We start from the raw sequence: 16,394 nt of genomic DNA, 5'->3' as shown, positions 1-16,394 counted from the left end.
ATCATGATCAAGCCTTCAGATGTGTCGAGGCTTCGCTTTTATTTACTTTGACAGGAATCCTTTGAGAACAGAAGGGAGATTTCCACTTTTCCTGCTCGTAAATAGCTGCTCTTTCTCCAGCAAGTCGATGTTGTGTAATGGACTGGTTGTGGGTCAAAAGAGATAATCTTAATAGAACCGTAATGAAATGGGACTGATGACTCATACGATGGTATCACACACCTGGAGCATCAAAGGGAAGCAGAGCACAGAGGTAAGTTGCTGTGTTTGGGTGAGAGTTCGCTTGTGTCACGCTTGTGTTTTCAAGAGCTTCAGACATCTCCACTCTTTATGAGTCATGTACTTTACTGTATTAACAGAGCGGTGGTCACCTCGACCTTTCTATCCAACTCTTAATACTTTTATTATTCTCATCCTCATCCCTGCCCCGTCAGAATTTCCCATAATCCCCTCATCTCCTATCTCCCATCCCTCCCACCTGTCTGTGTCATTGGAAGCTCTGGCACAGTGACAATCAGATTGAAGGTTTTGGCATGTGGCAAAGACACTGACGCACTTGTAATAGAAAAATTACATAGAAAAACTGAAATTTACATGATGTCATTGTGAAATTCCATTTGGCTCATAAATTATTGCCTTTAGAAAGATTCCCAAATGTAAATCCCTGCATGGATGTCAAATGTTCCAACTGGCTGTAATTGTGTTTTTCTTTTATACAACCTATGTGAACTGAAATTGCTCAAGTTGTTAGGTACTCTTACCAAGCCAAGAAGTCAAATAAGTCATATAAATGGCTGCTGAATGTTTGTAGCTGGATGGTTATATATAGGCCTATATATAGGTACAAAAATGCCTGTGCTCTCAAGAGACAGGTAGAATGTGTTTAATTTATTTGAAACGATCCAAGTTTGACAGATTGTTTTTCTCATCATGAGAGGACAGAAGTAAATTTGATTTGAAAGGTTATTAGGTCGAGGCAGTGAGTCCGGTGTTTGATGTTGCGTTCCTGTCACCAGAAGGACAGATAAGGGGATTCTGCACATACCTGTTGGCCCCGCTGCCAGTGTATAAATGGCAACCTTGATGCTCAGAGCAGAACACACACACACACACACACACACACACCTGTTGGCTCTCAAGATGGGTTGCAGTCTGTACAGGACATCAAAACAGAAGTAAGATATTATGAACATGTCCTTGCTCAGGTATGAATACCTGAAGTGATTGGTACAAATCCTGAATCTTCTTCACACAGACTGAACAGTTTTAGAGCTCTAGATGGACACAGCACTCATGGTGAGTTTCTGTTTTTAACTGCTTGTTTATTTGAACTGATTTGACAGAACAGCATACCTCCTCTGTTAATGTATTCAGTTTGATGTCTTTCTTGTTGTAGGTGTCCCTCTCTCTGCTTGGACTGGCTCTTGTCCTGCTCTCTTTCCCTGAGGATGTTTCACTCAACAGCGTACTTCACAACACCTCAGGTAGGATTTGTGTTTGATTATTACTGACAAGAACAGATATTGAGTAGCCTATCTGACTGTGGTACCGGCATATGTTTCCCATTTACGCTGGAGAGCAGACTGAAGCTTTTCATGTTAATTCCAGGATCTGTGTATTTGGGATCCACATTTGTAGAGGAGGCTCTTCAAAGAGCGATTGAACTGACTGATGCTGCTTACGCCCGCACAAGTGAAAGGTAAATCTGATGATGAATTTTATTATTATTGCTGATCCCTCCTCTTAATCATACAGCATTATACTTCCATGAAGCATTACGTTGACACTATAAACAAATCCCTTAATGTTCTTGTGTTTTCAGAGTGAAGAAGTCTCTGTCTGAAGGCGCTCTGAGACCCAGTGACCTCCTGGCCCAGTTCAAGCAGACCGGACCCAGAACCAGGACTCACATCCGGGCTGCAGAGCTGCTGGACAACACAGTGGAGCTGATCAGAGAGATGGTCTACACTCACACCATGGCTCAGCCCGGCCCTGATGGTACTGAACATTACTGTTAAGAGAATTAAGAGAATACCAAGAGACAGTCTTGTACTTAGGTCAAGTAGTGTTTGCAAATAATTCTAAGCATTTGTTTTAATCGTCTTGGAACTAGATGGTTGGGGTTTACGGTGTCAGGACATTGTGTCAGATAAGGTGTCAGATAATGTGTCAATAAAAGAGAAGTACACTATTCAGTGGTTGTAGAGACCCAAAGGACCCACAATGTATCCTGACGCAAGAACCTGAATTCCTGAATCTGAATTGGCATTGTACTGGGGGCAAACCCACCAGTGTGCTACTTGAAGCAGATTAAACTCAACTGAATTTTTTGCAAATATTATTCAGATATTATTAATATTATTCAAGCCTTGTTATTGTTGTGTACATGTCCCCAAAGAGCTGCTGAGCGAAGGAGACGTGGAGACTCTGCTGCAGGTGACCGGCTGCTCCTCTGAGCTGCAGAGACCCCGCTGCCACACCGACTGTCTGTCTGAGCGATACAGATCCGTCACAGGGGAGTGCAACAACAGGTCAGAGCGGTCACAAAAAACACATACAGTGATACAACACTTTTTGTCCTGAATCGCTTTGGTTGAGTAGGTTTTGTTTGTGTAATTGTGTGTGTGTCGTGTTGTTGCTCTGTTCAGACAGTACCCTAGATGGGGGGCTGCGGATATCCCATACGCCCGCTGGCTGCCTCCAGAGTATGAGGATGCGCAGGGGAAGCCCAGAGGCTGGGACCCTGACCACACTTACCATAACTTCAGTCTTCCTCCAGTAAGCCCTGCAGTATCCCTTGGTTATTCACTCTGTCAGCTGTAATACCTCCAACAACTGTAACCTAGTTCACCCTCCAGGTGCGGCTGGTGTCCCAGGAGGTGCTGTACACCCACAACGACAACATCTCTCTGGACTCCACTCTGTCCCATCTGCTGGTGGAGTGGGGCCAGTGGATAGACCATGATGTGGTCCTGACGCCCCAGAGCCCCAGCACTGCTGCCTTCAAGACAGGAGCTGACTGCACCCGCACCTGCAGCCGGGACACGCCCTGCTTCCCCATACAGGTGCACCTACTAGGAATCAGCTGCTCCCAGTGTGTTTTAGTATTCTGTCCCTTTCCATCTCTCCTTAGCAATCCTTCTCTTTACTTATGGTCTTAATGCTTGGCCTCTGTTCATTTTTTCATGGTGACATTATGGATGTTCCTGCCAAAGGTTTATAGGTGAAATGATTCCAGCAAAATCTACTACCATTATTTTTGCACACTGTGTTAAATCTGCTCAATGCATTCTAAGTTAAATGACTGTTTTGTCATCACTAATTCAACCACAGACTTACAGTATATTATACAGTTATCGCTGTTGTTGGGTGAAAACCTTGTATCTCAACTTTTCAGGGACAAAGAAAAACAACCTTGTTTTTGGCTTGATGACCATGCATTTTTGAGTTTATCTTATTGGTTTTGAAAAGGTTTCATAAACCCAAGGATTGTAGAATTCTCTCAACCCAAAGAGGAGCATATAATCCTTTCATTTAAAACATGAAAATCACCAAAATTGGAGTTATGAGGTTTTTAACCTGACAGCGTAACTATATAACTTTCCCTACCAGATCCCACTGTCAGATCCTCGGACTGGCATCCAGAGCTGCATGCCTTTCTTCCGCTCGGCCCCAAGCTGTGTTGGTGGAGCGCTGCCCCATCGCCACCGAGAGCAGCTCAACGCAATCACCTCCTTTGTGGATGCCAGCATGGTGTACGGCAGCTCCACCAGTGTGGCCTCTGCTCTGCGCAACCGCTCATCTCCTCTGGGCTCAATGGCCCTCAACTCCCAGCATGCAGACCAGGACCTGCCCTACATGCCGTTCCTGCCCCGCCTGCAGGCTCACCTGGACCCCTGCGGCCCTCGTAGGGGCAACAACTCCACCGCTTCAGAGGCATCAGATAGATCCGGGCACCAAGACAACACCACATCCTGTTTTCAAGCTGGTAAGCAGCCAGAAATAAATGTAATGAATCATCCAGTCTGTGCAGGCTTCACTGGAGCTGTCGTTCATGATCTTTTGTAGGTGATTCACGTGCCAATGAGCATTTGGGAATGATCGCGCTACACACACTCTTTCTGAGAGAGCACAACCGGCTGGTTAAAGAGCTGCACCTGCTCAACCCTCACTGGAGCCCCGACACCCTGTATCAGGAGGCCCGCAAGATCATGGGAGCCGTTCACCAGGTATCACCAACAGTTTTTTCTGCTTCAGTTGGATATCCATTTACCTCTCCCTGCATGAGCATGCACAGTGCATTGATCTGCTTACTTAATCCTGACTATTCCAGATCCTAACATGGGAGCACTACCTGCCACGGGTCCTGGGGGAAAGTGCCAACTCTCGCCTGATGCCTCCTTATGAGGGTTATAATCCTGAGGTGGATCCCAGCATTGCTAACGTCTTTGCAGCTGCTGCATTTCGTTTTGCCCACGTCACCGTGCAGCCAACAGTCGCCAGACTGGGGCCTGGATACACCTCCAACCCCCAGCATCCCCCCCTGCCTTTGCATCACTCCCTGTTTGCTTCTTGGAGGGTTGTGCAGGAAGGTAAGGAACAACACTGTACTCTGATGTGCTTAAGTTAAATGTCATTTGCTCAGCTTTTCTCTTGTTTCCCTCTTTCTCTCTCTTTTTTTCCTCTTTTTATCAGGTGGTATAGACCCTGTGTTGCGCGGCCTGTTGCTGTCTCCAGCCAAGCTCCAGACGCCGGGTCAGATGATGGTGGAGGAGCTGACAGAGAGGCTGTTTCAGGCACAGGGAGGGATGCCTCTGGACCTCGGAGCCCTTAACCTCCAGAGGGGCCGGGACCACGGCCTGCCTGGTACCAACTTACTTATGTCTGGGCACAGTAGTGAACACTCTTGATAAGGCACTGATGTATTTATCTTCATTAATCCTAATGTTACCCGTCTTCACTCTTCCCTCAATCTCTCATTTCCTTTTGTCCCATCTTCCCTACCAGGATACAGTTCATGGCGACGGTTCTGTGGCCTCTCTATTCCAAACACTACATCTGATCTGGCCGACATCCTGGGAAACCTCACTTTGGCTCACAAGTTCCTGGTCCTGTACGGGACGCCTCACAACATTGATGTCTGGGTGGGGGCCATCTCTGAGCCCGCGCTGCCAGGCGGCCGAGTCGGACCGCTGCTGTCCTGCATGCTGGCGAGACAGTTCAGAGCCCTGAGAGACGGGGACAGGTAAAATAAAATCTGACTCAAATTTTACTAAGCATTTCTGTGAGATGTGCACAGCAGGGGCGGTCTTACCATTAGGCAAAGGTAGGTGACTGCCTTTGGCCCGGCAGCCAGAGGGCCCCCCCAAAAGACAAGAATGTCTGTAACTAATGTAAACTTATTTTTAATCAATTACAAATAAATCTGTAGTCATTGTCAACCCCCCCTCCCCCCCACCTTCAACCTAAGCCTGTCTTTGTGTCCAAGGTTTTGGTGGGAGAGGGAAGGGGTGTTCACCAGCACCCAGAGGAGACACCTGCACACCGTCTCTCTGTCCCGCATCATATGTGACAACAGCCACATCACCCATGTCCCTGCTGACCCATTCTCACGCACCGAGAGCCCCGAGGACATGCTGGCCTGCTCCCACCCCCTCGTCCCCCAGCTCGACCTCAGCCCCTGGAAAGAGCCAGACTCAGGTCAGGAAAACGAGTCAGCTTCAAAGGGGAGGATGGGGATATCATAATGTGGAGTGTGGTAGCCAATTTGTCTGTTGTGTTTCCTCTTCTTCCTGACCGCTCTCCCAGATCCCAGCTGCGGTCCAATACCCAGGATACAGTCTGGCTACTCTCTGCTGTGTGGCTCCATGATTCTCTATCAGTGTCACTCTGGCTTCAAGCTCCTGGGCTCTTCCTCTGTCAGCTGTGATCCAGCCAGCCAGCAGTGGAGCCCTGCACCCCCAACCTGCCAGGGTACTGAGCCTTAACCTGTAGTGCCTTAACACTGGAGTAGACTGGGGTGTGTATACAACTTGCATTAATTACCGGTATCTATGTTCTTGACTGATTATTGCAGATATTAATGAATGTGAAGAACAGATCTCCCCTTGCCCGCAAAATATGGAGTGCCTCAACATACCAGGTTCCTATATTTGTTCAGGTCAGTTCAGGTCATTTTATTATTCATGTTGCGCTGTTATTTCAAGAGCAATGCTAAGATGATTGAACACTGGTAACGTATCAGTATCTGTCAATCAAAGGGTAATTCCCATTCACTCTTTAATGGTCATTTGGCTGGTGCACTTACAATGGCTGCCATAGAATGTTTGATATGGAGATTAGTGTTGATTTAGTGCATCAGACTCAGAAAGCTGATGTGTTACCACGGCAACAACCTCATCATTTGGATGAACATTCAGGTGACAGTTGCGATGAACATTCTAACTTTCTGAGTCTTGTGTTCTGTCCAAACATAAAACTATAATGTTCGTTTACATGACAACATTATCAAAAAACAAAGGAAACAAAGGAAATGACCATGATGCATTAGGAAGTGTCCTTTCTATCCATTCAAGATCTGTAGTCAATCCACTCAATGTCAATTCTGTGATTGTGAATGTCCCTTCCTGTTTGTGTTCTTCGATCCAGACGTGGTCGCCTCCTCGCTGTCTGTCGTCTCTGTTGTCACTGCAGTTATAGCAGTGGTTGGTGGAGTGGCCATGCTGGTTATGATCATGATTTGTTATCGAAGGTAAGCCAATGATGCTAGAAGCCAAAAACTTAATGAACAGAATCAGAACCACATTTTGCTATTTATGCTACTCATACTTCATATTACAGATCTATTGCCTAGACTTACATTTTGTAGTTGGCTCAAATAAAGAAATCAGAAATAGATATTAATTAATAGATTTAACTATTGCTAAAGCTTTACATATGCAGTGAATTATCAAGTAAAAATAATTTTAAATTACAAAAACAAGTCTTTCATTCAACCAAACATAATCTAACATATAAGTGTTTAAAACATTGGGTTTAAATGAAACATTAATAATTCAGTCTGATTATTTTTCTTGCAGATATTTCCCAAAGAAAGAAGAGCTGGTCAGTGGTGGATGTTGCAAGGGGAACGGTTAACCAACCATTTTAAAGGAATGTGGTGCATTATTGTTCTTTTGTTCTGTGGACTATGAACCGTCATTCTGTATTTCATTGTCCACAGCAGACTCTGTAGTTCATGTCTCATTAAAGTCCATGTATAACAGATCCATATCATACTGAACAAATGAAAATGTGTTTTACTTAGATAAGTAACCCTATTTTAGACTATTAATGTAAACACCATTCTAAAGCGTGAAAGGAAATCCCTGGGAGTGTTATCATGTTTTGTCCTCTGGTTACATGTTATGTCACCCTGAGCAGTCTGACTGTGCTCATTCATTAGCTACATGTCAAACTGTTAAGGTCCTATTATAACCTGGTATGACAAGGCCATAAAAACAAAACAAGCTTACAAAGGTCTTTTGAATCCGGAAAACAAAATCTTGTTGGAATGCCTGCTCCAACAACAGATTTTCAAACCATAATGCCGTTCTGAGCGGGACACATTCTGAACATGTTGGATCCTGGTGCCATATTTCCCCTCATAAACCTGTTAGGCAACTGTGGGTGTGAAGCAGAGCTTTTTGTATCGGGGTAACCAGGCGGTCCTTAATGATGACCTTAATCAGTGACTTGCCCTGGGTGAAATAGGTCTCTGTGTCATCCGGTTCTACTGAGCTGTTGTGGATTAGCGTGCTGAGTCATCATTCCCAAACTTCAGATGAAACCTCCCTATGACTGCTACTAAAACAGAAGCTAAGAATAGACAGAGCATTATAGTCAAACAAGCTAATCCATTTAACCGCTATCAGGTTTCATACAAACAGGACCTTTAAACAGACACAGCACAAAGGAGATTTTGTCAGGCTACAATGCCTTGTCTTTAATGGAGTGTATACACTGGAGGATTAGGAACCTCCAAGCCCTAGATAAGGCTAAGAAGCAGTTATTGCACTTTTTAACACTCAATATTCTTCATTTTTACCTTCAAAGACCATCTGTGTAAAAATTGGCTAATATCAACACTATACTATGAGGTAAAACAACCAATATACATTGCATATTATGGCTATGTACTGCATTCATGCAAAGTCATTTATGGCTTACATGTACGTACTGTGCATTGCAAAAGTGCAAAACTACAGCAACGGTTGTGCATATTGCAATCATATTACCTGTATTAAAGCTTGTTCATGTTCCAACTACATAGTAAAACTGTCACTATTTTGAATGTGGTAATATCTATTTCATTGACAATATATTTGATTAGATAGTTCAGACCAGGCTAACATGAAGCTGTTTCTTACAAGAGGCAAGACTATGGAACTAACTATTTCCATAACTTAACTGCAGGCGCTTCATTCGTGTGGCCATACAAGGCATCTAGAATACGTGGTGCAAGGGTGCATCAACAAAATTAAGGCCATGCAGAGACAAAATGTCTTGGCTATAGTGGTTATGAGATGACAACACTTGCAAGATGTTGAGTGATACTAATGAGTATGGCATTTATGTAAAAAGAAACCAAATCATTGCTCTGTGGATACCACATGGATATAGTCAATCTGTCCCAATAAAATTCTATCACACATATAATTACAGAAGTATGAAATACTTGAGGTAAGAGACCAACTACCCTCTCTGAAGATTACTATCATCCTTGTATTATGCTCAGTATTTTCATAAACTGATGCCTGCCTCATGATACATGGAATCTATTCTGCTAATGGGAGAAGTTATTTGTATTTCAGAGGGGAGGTTCAGAGATCACAAGACCAAGGAAAAGAGAAACAATCTTCACACTTGCTGTGAGAATAGTTGCAGGACAGTACTTCTTGGCCTGTGTGATATGGCAAAACATATCACAAACTCAGGGTTATTATTCTGTCCTCAAAAACATGTTATTTTACTTATTTCTAGCAGTGCTGGTTTAAATCTAATTGTCTTATTGCATAGCCAAAAGCATTTCCTGCTTCCCTAATGCAGTACATCCCCAAAAGCAGTCCTCCACTACGAACACTGATCAAAGACCTGTGTGTTACCACAGTTTAAACCCATACTTGTCTAAATGCTCAAGTGTCTGGGATCATGTTGTCCTGTTGCTGCTCTGTGTGCTTGTGTGGATTGTCTTATCTCCTCTTCTAGCCCTGGTCAGTGAGGTAAAAGCCTAACTTGGCCACGGTCATCTCCCTGCGGAGACGCATCACTTCCCAGAACATCTGCTCCGCTGGTCAGGGGCAGAGAGAGACAAGAACAAACAATACATTTCTATTAGTCAAATAAAACTCCTGTTGTCAAAGACAGTAGCAAGGGAGGCATCACAGAGATGGTTTCAATCTCTCATTTAAAAATCCATACATACATACTGTACATACATACATTTAAACATACATGAGAGAAATCACATATTACTTGAAATGCAAATAGATGTCAGTGTTTTCTAACTTACCATCATGTCTCACCAGACCCTGCTGGATGTAGCGGATATAGGTAAAAAAATTGCAAACAGCGGTGATCTAAAATGGTGAAATGAGGACAAGATCACACATCACATGCAATACCAAAACAGGAGCAACCTCACTGTGTCTGATGAAGGTTACAGAGATAAAGTGATAGTTACCCGCGCTCGGCTGGAAGGAGAGATGTAATAGTAGCTCCCCTTGTCACCGAGTTTAATGCGATGACGGCAGAGCCGCGACATGCCGCTTAATGCACACTTTCTGTGAGGCAAAGGAAGATCAGCTGTCAGAAATTACAGCTAAAAGAAATTGTTTCAGCTAAATGAGACTAAAACAAGAAAATGCATTCCAGATTTTGAGTGGGGAAGGAGATAAGAAGTTTCAGAACAGCAACAGCAGAAAAGAGGCAATGCATGACCAGAGAGAGTTAGTCACTGGGGGAGGAAAAGGTGGAAGGTTACATTCATATATACCAAGAAACATGCAGAACCCCATCCTCTTCCTCTATTTACAAATTTGTTCATGATTGCACATTGCATCAACTAACCAATTTGGAAGGTTTTCAAAGTCTTAACTTTTCAGAAGTCTGGATGGGGAGTCTTTAAATCATGCTAATTTCAGTTAGTGAAAAGGTTAGCAAATGATTGGATCCTGAAAGGACTTACGTCTCTATTGCTGCCCTAAAGCCACTGGAAAAAAAGATTTTTAAATCAAACAGTGATTAGAAATGTGTGCCCTTTGATTCAACCCTTCTCAGATACTTGGTAAGACAGCGAGAACCCTTCATTTATGACAAATATATCTGACAAACGGTAAAGGTCAGAAACCACAACCAAGGAAGAGAGAAGTTGCAGTGTTGACTTGACCATTGTTTAGCAGTGAATGGTGAAAGACAGGACAGACTGATGGTTATTATTTAGACGTGAAACAGGATTACTCACTTAGGGCCTCCACATTCTACGGCTGAGACTTTAACCATGGGTAATGCTGACATGGCCACAGGCTCAACGGTCAAAGAGTTGTTCTCCACTGCACTCTGCACCGACTGGGACAGCTGTAGAGGAGCAAGAATCCATAATGTTAATATATTTTAAAGCATTAAAATACGACAAATGCAACACAGCACACAAAGCAGCAGTGAGATTCTGGCCTCAGATCTTGTGAAGGAGAGGCAGGGTCCGATGTCTTCCCTGTAGATGCGGCTCAGGAAGGCGGAGGAGCGGTCCAGACTGGGTCGCTCCTTCCACGTCAAAAACTCTGCATACAGAACTGTGTCCATCTGTGAAGAGAAAACATACACTATCACTCTCTCTGTCATGTTATTTCCTCATGTGTCTAGCTAGAGGCTGATAACCTGACAGCAGATAAAGAGGCATTAAGTAATCTATGACCTTTAGTGCTCACTAGTGGCAGCCAGCAGCAACTGCAACAATAAAACTTTCTCCTAAACAAGTCTCTGGCACAGCACCCCCTCCCTGCACTACTCTCATCCCCTTGAATTACAGAAGCCTTTAATTGATACAAACAATAATGTCACATTTTTACAATATAGACGAGTGAGCTAGCTACTGGAGCAGAGATCCAGCAGAAACATTTAGTGAATATAGGTAATATATCACAATGCAAAATACTGGAATAACAATATTGCTTTGTCATTTGCTTTTTTTTTTAGCTTGAGAACACAGCTGAAATGTCTTGCGACTCCAGTCGCTCGCTTGTAGCACCGTTCTTCATCGCTGAGCAGTTAAAAATTCACATGGGTGGGAGGAGACTTGGGTGTGTTGAAATTCCAAAGGATGGGGAGCCTTTGTTCCAAAACAGAGAGCATGATGTGCTGTAAAGTGAGTTTGGAACGCCAGAACTCTGGCCAGCACCTGGCCAAGTAATCACTCTGGTATTCATAGTATTCTCATAATGTCACATGTATTTCCTATCAATATTGCACTTTACAATACACACAGCTCATTGGTGTTTGTCATTTGATTGTAATCACCTGTTAATTTATTACAATCACCTGTTATTTTCCTACCAAGATGGCTGTGTGGTGATGTGACAGAATACTATGAATAGACCAATATCCCTATAAACCCCCCACAGATATATTATGGTTATTTTGTGCTATGGGGCAGTAAAAATCTTACTTATTGCCCCTTAAAATGCAGACAATTCCAACAAACCGCTATGCCTATCAGTCAGTAGCTATACCTGCAAGACTAGCAGGCAGCTACCTGGTCTACGGGATGCAGTTACCTGTCTGGTGTGAGTCTCTAGCCCCTCCCCCTGCTCCTGCCAGTAAGGGTCATAGGTCACACTGACAGAGTGGCCAGGAACCAGGCATAGAATCAGAGAGAGGAGAGCAGGAACAGCAGGCTGAGAGGGGAAGAGAGACCAGAGAAGGAGAGAGGAAGAACAAGACAGGAAGAGATTAGTAGTGAGAGAAAGAGAAAACAAAAAAGAAGAAGAGAAGAAAAAAAGAGGAACGTGGCACAAGGCAAGAGATATGAAGGGCTGGCAACAGGACTGAGGGTTAGGAATGCAAGGCTGCAAGTCCAAGGTTGCAAAAACATCAGGAAAAGATTTATTTTACAACACGTTTTTTTTTTCTATCATAGGAAGACACTCAGTTTACCTCTCGGTCCTCTTTGGCCACTGGCTGAACGGAGACAGAGGACGGCTCCAGCTTTGCAGGTGTGGGTGGAAACGCACCGCTAGCACTCTTGTTGCGGATGTGGCCCCCGCCATGCTTGTGTGACCCCCTGGTGCCTGGGGACTGCAGCTGTGGATGGAGCTGGCGGTTTGGTGAAGAGGGTGTTGAGGTCAGCACCAGAGTCTTGAGCGCCGTCACTTCTGCTTGCAGAACGTCGATCTAGGAGTCAGACACAGAAAAGTCGCTGACAAGGCTGACGGGAAGTGATGAAGGTCTGATGTGGGGTGGGACATCAGTAACGAAATGAATTACAGCAGTTACACAGAAAGCAATTCATGTTACACTGGTGTTGACAAATAATAACCTTGTGTCTGAAAAAGAAACTTTTTAGGACTTAGAATAGCAGCCTTATTTTCTGACTTACCACCATGCATATTCAAAAATAGATTACTGACTAAAAATGGGTTTAGTGAGTGCTAAGGTCATGAGAATTACTCAGCACACTAAGCAGCACCTAGAGTTTTAATTGGAGTACAAAGGAACATTACAAAGAGAGAAACAAGGATGTAATCAAACACACACACACACCTTCCCCTGAGCTTCTTTCAGTTGTTTCTCCGCTGCTGCTTGTTTGACATTAGCTTCACGCACCATCTTGTGAGCTTCCTGTTGTAGAAGACATTAATCGTTAGAACAAAGTTAAAAAATATTCCAGTTGGAGGTTTTGGCCAGTGCACCCAAATCTCAGAAGATGTTCGTTGTCGATCTATACTGTAGGTATAACAGTGGGGAGCGTGAAACCTCTGATCGGAAGTCATTCTTACATATTCATTCATACTGAATGAACAGTGAATTGTGCAAATCATGAGTTTGAAGACTCATATCTCATCACAGCTGATAGCACAGTGCCTCCGCATCGAGGCCTAAGGCACGTGTCAAAATCACAGTGCAGTCAGCAGAGGTTGTGACCGTCTGCGGAGGTTATCATTACAGCTCACCTCAAACAGACTGGCCGTCAGCTCCTCCAGCTCCTGCTCCAGCTGATTCCTGACCTGCGACAGACGCTCACACTCCTTGTCTTTCAGCTTCAGTTCCTGCCATGCGTGGGAGAGAAGGGCACAACTGGGTTAACTACTCAACTGGAACAAACCTTTGGGAAGGACACTGCAGTGTTTTGCTCTTTTTCAGGTCACACATTGTTTGGTGTGTGTGTGTGTGTGTATGTGTGTTAGTATAATGTAGGCTACAACACCCTCTGTGCAGCATCCAGCTGTTCCTTGAGGATCTCAGAGCCCTTTTCTCTGATCTCCTTTTCTCTGATTTCCAGCGAGGAGCTCCGAAGCCGGGAGACGCCACCATGGTCCCTGCCTGAGGCGGGACTGCCCCCTCCCTGTGGCCCGGGCCCAGCCTGGCCTCCACCCTCCACTCTGGGCTCTGGATCTGGATCCAGATCTATCAACCTTCACAAGACCACAAGCAAAAAAATATAATCAACATGGTTAGTGATGGGACACAGATTAACACAAATTAAAAAGAGATCTGAAACAAATTAGGTAATATTTTTTGAAGATTACAGTTTTATCATACTTTATATCACAATTCACTTGCAATGAACATCAATTTAACATGTAATTTTGAATATGTTAGCTTATGTTTATTGTGATATTAGTTTTAGGACTAAGACATAAAGATTTCATGTTCACTCCTGTAGCCTTAAACTGGGTTGCTGTAAAGACAGTTGCTGTGTAATGACTCATTTTGACCGACATTAGACCACTGTGGGTCTATAGACTATCTATAAGACAGGGGTTCCCAAACTTTTTCATGTCAAGGACCCCCAGATGGCTCTAGACCACAGAGACTAAGTTCATTAAAGTTTTGTCCTAAGGAACCCAATCTGAAAAGATATTTGTTGTCTGCCAACACTATTGACAGTAGGAGACACCAAACCAATCACAAGTCATTCTTCCACACCCACTCATTGGGTTGAATGAGATAACAGTAAATATGAGCTCATTCTCATTTTGCTGGGGGCCTCCAGGACTCCTAGGGGGCCCCGGACCCCCGTTTGGGAACCACTGCTGAAAGCTATTGCATTAGCATTCTCAGCGGTTCATGTTCATTAAAGCCTATAGCTAATGAATGACACTACAGACACATTGCTTTCCCCAGTGGCTCTCTAAGCTGACACGTCCATGCTGAAATGAACTAAACGTGAACCAGGACAAAGTTCTCGTAGCTCGTTAACGTTAAAGTTTAGCTGACAGACTTCCATCTGAATCCGCCCTTACCCTGTCCGTGTCCACCCGGTCTGTCACTGACCGCGGTGTAACATCAGCTCCAGCCGGGATTCCCTTCAGTTTCCTCCAGCTGTCGTCGTTACATAAACCAAATACTCACTAAAGCTAGTTCGCTTTACTGAAGCTAATCTCAGTTGTTTCAAATCAGCGCTACAGTGTGGAGGAGGAATGCGGACGCTGACGTCGACAACCGACAACAACCGACAACAACAGCAGCAGCAGCGGTCCGGTCGGAGCGATGAAGCTGAATAATGTTTATCAACTTGGTTTTCAGTTTGCCTGTTACAATCGTTCAGTGATTTTTCTCATCCCTCTTCATCGCAGCAGTGAAAAGCAGCGAGTTTGTGTGTCTCGTCTGACTCTCACGAGAAGTCACATGACGTGCGCATCTGCCCTCCCAACGCCCTGAAAAAATCCGGACCGGCCCAGGAATTTACTGAAGCCAAACAAGCATATCCTTATATATATATCCCAGTAGAGCCTATATTTATACACCTAATACCAGGGCTATGCTTTTATTTTCAACAATGTCACATCACATGACAGGCTGTAGATCTATTATTGTGTAGTCTGCACTTTGAGGGACGAAAAGTCACTGTAATATTCCTATAAATTCATATAGGGAAGTTTATACTGACCTTAGTTTTGTCTACTATGGTATCATCATAGTATTCCCTATTCCCTATTCCCGTGTAGTTTCTAATTTTGATGGTATATTTGTAGGAAAATTCTAAAATGATTTTATTATAGCACGATTTCTTCTCAATTGTCCTCTAAAACAGTGGTTCTCAAAGTGGGGTCCTTGAGGGGGTTCCAGGGGGTCCCCAGCAAAAACGGGAATAATTTATTTTCACTATAATTCCATCCATATGTAACACAATGACAGAATCTATGACTATTTTGGTCATGGATTTCATACACTTTCTGTAAATAACATCTAAAAGCAAAAATCTTATCAGATGGGGGACCCTGGGACAAAATCTTATCAAATGGGGGTCTATGTGCTAATTTGTGTCAGTTTAGGGGTCCTTGAAGTGGAATATTTTGAGAACCACTGCTCTAAAATACCTATATTGTAGGATCAGTTTTCATAAGGGATGTTGTAGTTAATTTGCATCCCAGACCTACAGACCTGGGTTGTAGACCATATACTCAGCTGATCATTTTTTGTTATTTCATTTTAGGATTTATGATTTTCAGTATTTCTGTTTGCAGCATATAAATGATTCACCTGACTTGTTAGGGCATGATGTTGTTAAAACAGGTTTCCTGTTCCCAAACTCTCAAACGTTTTCACATCAAGGAGCCCATAAATAGATCCACATTAGACTCCAGACACCATCTGAGAAGATTTTTGTTGTTAGATATCACTTGGGACAGAATTACATACTGTAGTTGAAGTGATACCAACAGGGTGGAGAGTGACACCTTTGAGCAAAACAGTCATCCTTATACATCCTCTCATTGTGCTAACTAGGGAGTGAAATAGTAGTGAAATTAAACCATGTTTCTTATCCCAGTGCCTGGGCAGTTGACACTCACCTCCCAACAGCACACCTATCCCGCTCAGTTTCCCTGCTGGACTTGTGTCTGCCTGCTGGCTGTCCCAGGACACTGGGTTTGCCGAAGAAGGTTGCAGAGGAATACACTGCTATTCCAGACCTGCCTGCCTTCAGGACTTCATATCCCGGGCCAGCTGAAGTTGGCGGAGAGGAGGAAAGCTGGACGCTGTGAATTCCCTCAAACGCATCCATGTCTCAGGCAGTGCAAAGTGTCACAGAGCGAAGAGCCATCAGCAGCTCTGCTCTCTGGTTTCTGCTGGATCACCAGCTGCTACAGCATGTTGGAGTCTCTGCTGAAGTAACAGTCAGTCTGTTGAATGCTGTG

The 16,394-nt window shown here is 44.0% G+C and overlaps 2 protein-coding genes across 2 annotated transcripts; one reads left to right on the top strand and one right to left on the bottom strand.

The window, feature by feature from the left end:
* Positions 1–208: 208 nt before the first annotated feature.
* On the top strand, positions 209–6,755 carry epx (eosinophil peroxidase). The gene is made up of 16 exons (XM_071529064.1): positions 209–253; positions 1,397–1,484; positions 1,609–1,699; positions 1,823–1,998; positions 2,399–2,531; positions 2,649–2,778; positions 2,859–3,065; positions 3,613–3,988; positions 4,069–4,229; positions 4,334–4,592; positions 4,696–4,866; positions 5,008–5,245; positions 5,489–5,700; positions 5,809–5,973; positions 6,077–6,160; positions 6,649–6,755. The coding sequence occupies exons 1-16, from the start codon at positions 209–211 to the stop codon at positions 6,753–6,755; spliced, it is 2,643 nt and encodes an 880-aa protein (XP_071385165.1).
* A 1,202-nt stretch (positions 6,756–7,957) lies between these two features.
* On the bottom strand, positions 7,958–16,261 carry rab3il1 (RAB3A interacting protein (rabin3)-like 1). The gene is made up of 10 exons (XM_071529051.1): positions 16,050–16,261; positions 13,460–13,667; positions 13,206–13,301; positions 12,796–12,873; positions 12,190–12,426; positions 10,711–10,839; positions 10,502–10,614; positions 9,722–9,821; positions 9,551–9,617; positions 7,958–9,328 (listed from the first exon to the last, which is right to left on the bottom strand). Exons 1-10 carry the CDS (start codon positions 16,259–16,261, stop codon positions 9,243–9,245), a joined length of 1,326 nt encoding a protein of 441 aa, XP_071385152.1. The 3' UTR covers positions 7,958–9,242.
* Positions 16,262–16,394: the final 133 nt, after the last annotated feature.

Source organism: Centroberyx affinis, unplaced genomic scaffold, assembly GCF_046629955.1.
Source record: "Centroberyx affinis isolate AG114_WGS23_722 - 3 ecotype Tasmania unplaced genomic scaffold, CSIRO-AGI_Caff_v1 ptg001762l_1, whole genome shotgun sequence".
NCBI lineage: Eukaryota > Metazoa > Chordata > Actinopteri > Beryciformes > Berycidae > Centroberyx > Centroberyx affinis.
Note: the sequence above shows the minus strand (reverse complement) of the source record. Positions and strands in the feature narration are given on the sequence as shown.